Genomic DNA, 8,461 nt, shown 5'->3' with positions numbered 1-8,461 from the left:
GCAAATGTCCGGTCAGGTTGTCTGTTTACGTCGCGTGCACGTGAACAGCCGTCTTACCTATTATAATTGTTATTGCTGGCACTATAGGTCTATTCTAAAGAGGAATATATGTAAATAATTACAATTTCATGTATGACTATTTGTTACTACAAATAAATAAATAAAAATCCACCGGGAAGTTCGATAACTGTGAGTGGCGGTAGATATTCTATATGACGTAAACCCATTTTTATAGGTGAACTAATTGATGTGCGATAGGATATTTGACAAGCAGCGACAGTTAAATGCTTTTCAAAAAAAAATATTCTAAAAAAAATGTGAAATTAAGACATGTCATTCTGTGAATTTATATGTTGTTAGTATCACATTTTCATTATTATAATTTATATTTTATTATATTCATAATTATTTTAATGATGAGATTAGAAAAAATTCCTTCGGCCCGGCCGGTTTCGACCCGATGACGTCTTCTAGCAAACCGTGCGAGACGCTATGCCAACTAAGCTCCGAAACCAGCGGACCTCTCGAATTTTTTTATGTGTTTGTCGGATCTTTGTATTTAGTTTTCAACGACTTTTTAGCCATAGCGACATCTATGCGATATCTATGAAAGTATTTCGTCACCCAGTTAGGTAACATTACAGCTACCAGCCCTGACTAGAGGTGTCGCTATTAACTGTAATTAAATTTGAATTGAATCGAATATCATTAATGTAAGTACATGTTTCATGTAAATAAACAATATGAGGTACGGTACAATAATATACCATTTCACATTCATTCATTATCAACCCATTTATACATCCCACTGCTGAGCACGAGTCTCATGTCAGGCGACGATTCAGGCCATATTTAGCCACCACTCGGCTCAATGCGGGTTGGGGACTTCACACGTTTTTCGAGGGTTGGGAATCTTCTGCGACGTACAGATTTCATCACCACATTAGAACTAATATTTGCAGCTCAGTATATGATCTATATTTCAGTTTCTATAACTTCATGCCGCTGTACAATCTACAAACTTGGACCATTTTGCTAACAACCGACGATAGGGCATTTCCTTACTACTGTCTCGATTAATATCTCTGGTGTTACTTGAAATATCCAAAAATGTGAGTTGATAGATGCAATAAAAAATATTAAGTAAAGACAACTTGGTCTGTACAGACACATTAGGAATGTAATATTTGGTAAATGCAGACGATGTCACCGTTGGTTGCCTAACATATTCATACTGTCTCGGAGTCAACCAAATTGTCTCGGAGTATGAGTGAAATTTCCTTGTCTGTATTTAAAAGTCCATTTTAAAATATTATACACTATTATTAAGCTCAAACGTCTTTCATATTACCTTAACCAGCAAAGGCCAAGAAGGCTGCGGTTGGGCCAAAAGCACAATCAGTTCCAGTCCTATAGCAGTCTTATCAGGCAGGTCATGTGTACTGGTGGTCACGTCATCGAACGAGTTCTCAAACAACATCGGACTTACGAACGTGAACCAAGGGTACGGACAATCCTTTATTTTTGGTGATTCTTCTTTATCTTTGAAGGCCTGCGAATAAAAATGAAATAAGTTAGGTATAATACCAGATAGAGCTAATTTAAAAACACGAAAATTAATTAATTTATTTATTCATTTCACTTATCTATTTCACATAATTACACGGTATTACTATCTATCTATCTATCTGCAGTAAAAACCAACGCACTGTCAAATTCGTAACTTGACAATATTAGTACACCACAGAAACTCAAACGTTTATCACACATGTCTAAATTAACTTAATGTCTAAAGTACCTGTACGATACTATATATACAAGCATACCAGCGCCAACAGCTCGTCGTTAATATACACTTTCAATTTTCTAATACAAAAGTATAAACGCTGACAAGTTGAAATACACATTCACCGCAGCAGGAATTTATTTTTGGTTATTTTTTAATTGAGATTAATATTTCCTTAATAAGACTTACATACACACGCCCTTCACGCACTTTTCTCGTTAGGTTATGCAGAGGCAACGGCATTCCAGTTGCTACGATCCTAACAAACATATTTCGCCTCTTCAACATGCATCAGTGTTTTCATATATGCTCATCGGTTAGGGGTACCTCATCTTGACCTGGCCTTTCTTTACGAGCGACGTCTATGATTTGGTTTTTTTTTTTTAATATATAATAGACACACGCTTGGCCACAATCTCACCTGATGTTAAGCGACGATGTGACCGACGATGGGACGCGTTTGCCTAAAAAATGCCTATTCACTCTAGCCTTGAATAGCCCCAAATTGTACTTTTCGGGAAATACAGATGCCGGTAGAGCATTCCATTCCTTTGCCGTACGCATCAGAAAGGAGGAGGCAAAGCGCTTAGTGCGAATAGGTGGAATATCAACGACATAAGAATGGAGTGCTCCGGACCTTCTAGTCGACCGAAGGAGGAATGGTGAGGGCGGAACCAAATTGAAAAGTTCCTGCGCACACTCCCCGAAATGTATCCGATAGAAAACCGTCAAGCAGGCTACTTTTCTGCGATGATCGAGATTTTGGAGCTTCGACTCCACAAGAGGATTATTGTTAATAAGTCTCTTTGCTTTACGCTCCACCGAGTCCAAGGCAGCTAACTGGTATTGGGCAGAGCCGTCCCAAAGGTGGCAGCAGTACTCCATACAGGATCGAACTTGTGCTTTATACAGATTTAAAAGCTGTTCAGGTGTGAAGTACCGCCTGACCTTGAAAAGTATGCCTAGTTTCTGGCAGCAGTTTTTGCCAAGCACTCGATGTATCGCCCAAAGTTGAGGTTGGATGATAAGTCCAGACCAAGTAGCTCAAGGTGGTCCCTTATCGGCACGGATACACCTCGGAAAGTCGGAGTAAGGTGTAGGGGACTCCGTTTTGATGAGAAAAGACACGCCTGTGTTTTAGCCGCATTAAACCTGACCCTGTTAGCATCTCCCCAGTCGGAAGCAGCTTTCAGACTCAGGTTCAACCGGGTGACCATCGCCTCTCGCTTACACCGGATCTCTTCACTGTTGTCTCGGGCGTCTGGCACATAACTCACCGCCACTGTGCTGTCGTCTGCGTACCCAAAGATACCGGGCATCAGCAGCAGGTCGTTGATATGCAGCAAGAATAGAGTGGCGGAGAGGACAGATCCCTGAGGTACACCGGCATTTATACCATGAGGAGCAGACGAGTAACCATCTACAACTACACGGATTGACCTATCCTTCAGAAAATCGCCTATCCATGTGCAAAAGCCAACAGGAATTCCGTAAGCTGGAAGCTTGTTTAACAGGCTATCATGCCAAACCCTATCAAAGGCCTTTGATATGTCGAGAGACACGGCAAGCGATTCACCGCGTTTCTCGACAGCCTCGCTCCATAAATGTGTGGCGTACGCAAGAAGATCCCCAGTAGATCGTCCACGGCGAAAACCATATTGTCGATCACTGAGGAGATCGTTATCTTCGAGGTATCCAAGGAGACGGCTGTTCAATACACGCTCCATAGTCTTACAGAGTATGGAGGTGATTGCGATAGGTCGATAATTAGATGGGTCGGCATGGCTACCTTTCTTAGGTACAGGCTGTACATTTGCAAGCTTCCAGGATTTCGGGGTATCTCCTCTTACAAATCTGTTTCGTAAATCTTCTTTCATTCATTCTCTCTACATGTCCGGATCATCTAAGCATCCATTTTTCTATCTGTAAAACCATTATTTTACGGATATCAACATGTTTAGTGTTGTGCCCAATATTTTAAAATCTCCACTATAAAGTATCTAAAGCGCGATACTGTTCTTCGAAATGCTACACATATTCTACAGAAATTGCATGAAATCACTCAGCCATCCCCTTTTTATCACCGGTGGGTTACACCCTATGTTGTGGATATACCCAAGATTCGCACGAAGCGTTACGCTTTCACGTTTATATATTGCGTACGGTAATGGAGTGGACTGCCCTACCCGCAGATTTGTTCCCTGAACGCTATAACTTGGGCCTTTTCCAGACGAAAGTGAATAGGCATTATATAAGATTTTTTATATATAAAGTATAGTAACAGGACGAATAAGTCCTGCGCCTGATGGTTAGCTATACGCCTGTTTATAACAGTTGCAGTGGCACTCAGAGCTTTAAATTGCTAAGATCTGAAGGGCACTGCCACTGCGCCCGTCACCCTGAGACATAAGATGACAACTCCCTTGTGCCTGTAATTTCACTAGAACCTTTACCCTTCGAAACCGGAACGCAGTAATATTGGCGGCAGAAATAGGTAAGGTGGCAGTACTTTCCTGGACGAACGCTTTCACAAGGAACTCTACTGCTACTAACATAGGTGTGCGTGCTCCATCGTCGACTACATGGTCACTTTCCATATCAGGTGAGATGTAGGTCAAATACCCACTATTTTAACAATAAACAATTTCACTCCAAAACGTATATATTACCTGATGTATAAAGTGCAATTCAGCTCCTCGAAACACAAAGCATTTAAATAATTCATTACACTTCGCGTGTACATCTCTCACGTCTCTGGACTGACCGCGCACGTTTAACCCAGCTAGCTCTGCACCGCTTATACAGATACACGGCAGCAATTGCGCCACACAGAATAGTATATTTAGAATATCGTCTATTAACAATGGTGTAGTCGTGTCTGTCGTATTCGTCTGCAAAAAAAATAGGAAATTGTTAACAGGGAACACTATACAGGCGTACAGGCTATGCGACATGGATGGAAAGTACTTTAAATACTGGAAATAGGATAATTAGCTTCATAGAGACATTAAATATGCTTTATAGCGTAATACTACATTCAAATACTTTTTAGGTTGCTTGCCTTGTCTGGAAATCGAATGAATGAATATTTGTACGTTGGTAAGCATATACAATACCGTCAGTATCATCGTAATGGAATGACAAGATTAAGTTAACAGAGAACATTCAAAAAACCAATCACCACCTTCAAAGTTCAAAATTAAAGTTAAATATGTCTTACCTGACAGTACCTTACAGTTAAAATGGTAAGTGTCTCATTTAGCATGCCGGCGAATATCCTTTGTGCCATTCTTGGTGGAACAGTGTCCCATAAATCTTTGCGACTTCCTAAAAATGGTACACGATAAAATGTTTATACTTCGTTTTTTTTACCGTTACAAAAACTGTAAATAAAGATGCGGGGACCGTAAATCTTTTTCTTCAGACTATAAATAATTGATTAATCATTCATTAAGTCTTTGAAATAAATTAAACTATGCACAGACAGAAATTTTTTATTTAATTTTTACCGAATACTACGAGAAAAAAAGGAATAATTACGTAAGAGTAGTAAATTATATTTCAAAATTTTGTTTGACGGTAATTTTCAAATTTCTTTGCTTACAAAATGACTGAATAAAATGGCGCCTGATAAAAGGTCCAAAATTTCTATCTGTCTCAGGCTAAGAAGTCACGGAGCGGTTTTCACTCGCGTCCACCGCGGTTGAGGAACGGACCGTAAACTTGGCAGGAGATAATCGCAGGTCGCACAGTTATTGAGATCGACGCCGGCGCGATTCACTGTCGCCGGTCTCTAAGTGCGTGGGTGACCACATCCCACAGTTTACTTTATTATATACAGCCCCGTCCCGCGCTGTTCTACTGGTACCCCGCAGATGCTGCGTCTATGGTGAAGCCGCAGTCCCGCAACCACGACAGGCGCGGGTGAAAACCTCTCCGTAAGTACGAGAGGGCCGTTATATTAAAAAAATGAAGTATAGATATGTAATTTTAGTTTATGTGTAGTAAATGTAACAATGCTGTGAAATTCATCCACGTGACGCAGACTGTGCTACGAAATTTCTGGTTATAGTACGTTCGTTACAGTTGTGACCAACGAGTTACGAAACAAAAGAATATCATACCATTCATATAAAGCCACCAGCCCTGCACAGAAGGCGTTCCCGAATCTTGAACAGTCCGCAACTGGTCTTCGATAGGCCGGCCGCCGGAGTCTTGCAGTATGTATAAGGACAACACTCGGTTATGCAGATCTAGTACTCGCTCGGCTACCGCCTCAGACATGGTAACATAACGTTTGTAACATGTCTGGAATTTTTTCGAACGTTTATAATTTAATAGAATGTATTTACTTATAAATTTTAAAGTGATGCTTAGTGCGTATGTTAGTATAAAGTTACCAATTTACAATGTTATGAACGCTACAGTTATATAAGCTAGAGTTATAAAATGAGCTTTTAAGGATCATTTAAAAAATATTTAAAATATATTGAAGCAAAGTATGATGTAAAACCATTGACCTTGTAAAACAATATTTTTTAAGAAATAATGTTTTCTTGTGAGCCGATGTAAAAAAAATATTTTGTTATATCGTCGTATAGGATCCCAGGTATAAATAATAAATTGTAAAGTGTTGTAAAGCCGGTTATATTTAAAACTTATTTATTAAACCTGTATTATAGACTGTCGCTCCGAACTGCCCATGTCCTCAATATGCTGCAAGTAGCAGAATAGACTGTTCTTCAACAGCGCTGTAGCACCCAGTGTTGCCGTTAATACAGGTAGATCCGCGTGGTCGAGAGCTTCTTGTACCAACACATGTAAGTGTTCTGTAAGACAGAAGCCATAAGATAGACGGGCACGCCCGCCGACCACAAATGTATACCTACATATACTAATGAGTCCAAATAGTCCTTTTTGTAAGGAAATTAATAGACCTGGGGTAGAAAGTAGGTATAGTTAGCCGCAAGGATATGATATCATCGCCGTTCGCCGTAGACTGCTCAATGCTACCTAAAGGCTCACAAAAACCAACCGCTTTTGCATAAGTGGTGTCTATTACCTAACAAGGCGTCACTGGATTTGACAGCCAGCTGAACAAATTTGTCAGGGTCAGATGTCTTCGCCACACCGCCGTCATTTTTGGTATCCTCTCCTGTTGTCACAAACATGCCTGAACCTTGCCTGGAAAAAGTCAAAGTCAAAGTCAAAGATTATTTATTCCATAAGTAAAATAAATTTACACTTGAAAACGTCACATTTAAGCTACTGCTCGTTCACTACGCTGACCTCCCTGAGAAGAACGAGCAAGATAATAATAGCAAATATTGAATTATAGGTAATGATCTTGTATCATTCATTACTGGTACTTATATATGCATTGAAGAATATCAAGCCTTTACCCTAATAGGTATGAAAGCCTCTGAGGCCACAAGGACTCTTTTGAGGCTATCAATTTTCGAATTCAAGGTCCGAAATCCAAATTTCGTTTCATGGCGGTTACAGAGCTGCATTATATATATTATAGAGACACAATCTATATGTTGCAGTAAGTGTATCTTTCCACCCTCTTTTCTTAAATAATATTATGTTGCTGTGAATCCATGTATAATAGGTGAAGGTATCTTTAGACACAATTTTAAGAGGATAATTTGCACTAAAAATGAATTATTAGATATAAAATCAAGAACATATTTATCGTCCTTCAAACGTGTGATTCAAGAACGTATTCTATCTTTACTTAACGCAATCATAGCCCAGCACAATGTGTGAAGTGATTCCTGTGTTACTCTATTCTTTGAGTGAATATCTATTATAGATTTTTTTAAACTTACTGGAAAGCAATAGCGAACTCATCCTCAAGCCATTTAACGATCTTGACAGCTGCAAATGATGCGTTACGCGGAAAATCCAATCGACCACCGACAACACCTCGACAGATCGTCTCTGATAAAACTGTTTGGTTTTTCTGTAATTTATAAATACAAAATATTTTTTCTTTTTCATAAATTGAATTCACAAATGTAATATTGTAATATAAAAGTTAGAAGACAAAGACTTTGACATGTCTGAGTGACGCAGCGCAGTGGCAGTGCCCCTCAAGTCTTTGAGATTTGAAGCACTGAGTGGCACTTCAACTTTTGTTAATTTGACATACATATCTTATACTTACAACTACCAGTCAAATAAACCTATTCTGCAATTCAATCAACTACCTAGGAGGTCCAACAGTTTGCATATTGGTTGCTGTAAGAGGCCGTCCTGGATTTGAATCACAATAGTTTAGGTTCAAGTCAGGGTGTTTTGGGCACTGATCCAGTGGAGTGAATTCCATTGCTCTGGTACTCATAGTGCAATGAATTCCCATGTTTGAGTCCAGGTAGCTAGTGTAGTTGTCTGATATGTTTTTAATACGATTGTTGTTTAAAATTTTTCTTTGTAAGCACACAATAGTTATTTGTTAAGAATGCAACATGCTCGCATATGCAGTAATATACATATTAATGTTTAGTTTTCTTAAGTAAATTGTAAATTCTTTAAGAGGATAAGGTTTCTTAAACCCAATAATTACAAATATCTAATACTGCTCACCTGATAGTACTCCAAATCTCTTTGCAACAGGATAGGGATCCTGTCCATAATATTTCCATCTTCAATAACCTCCATTTTGAATAA

At 39.2% G+C, this 8,461-nt stretch overlaps 1 protein-coding gene across 1 annotated transcript in view; it reads right to left on the bottom strand.

The window, feature by feature from the left end:
- Nucleotides 1-8,452, bottom strand: part of LOC113231921 — a 21,799-nt gene extending 13,347 nt beyond the window's left edge. The window contains exons 1-8 of the mRNA XM_026466462.1: nt 8,378-8,452; nt 7,621-7,754; nt 6,849-6,970; nt 6,458-6,615; nt 5,911-6,094; nt 5,007-5,113; nt 4,456-4,677; nt 1,352-1,552 (exon numbers count right to left, since the gene is read on the bottom strand). Coding sequence (XP_026322247.1) covers nt 1,352-1,552; nt 4,456-4,677; nt 5,007-5,113; nt 5,911-6,094; nt 6,458-6,615; nt 6,849-6,970; nt 7,621-7,754; nt 8,378-8,452 — 1,203 coding nt within the window. The remainder of the gene's footprint in view (nt 1-1,351; nt 1,553-4,455; nt 4,678-5,006; nt 5,114-5,910; nt 6,095-6,457; nt 6,616-6,848; nt 6,971-7,620; nt 7,755-8,377) is intronic.
- Nucleotides 8,453-8,461: the final 9 nt, after the last annotated feature.

Source organism: Hyposmocoma kahamanoa, unplaced genomic scaffold (genome assembly GCF_003589595.1).
Source record: "Hyposmocoma kahamanoa isolate Upper Pololo Valley unplaced genomic scaffold, ASM358959v1 66, whole genome shotgun sequence".
Classification (NCBI taxonomy): Eukaryota; Metazoa; Arthropoda; class Insecta; order Lepidoptera; family Cosmopterigidae; genus Hyposmocoma; species Hyposmocoma kahamanoa.
This window is presented reverse-complemented; position numbering and strand designations above follow the sequence as displayed.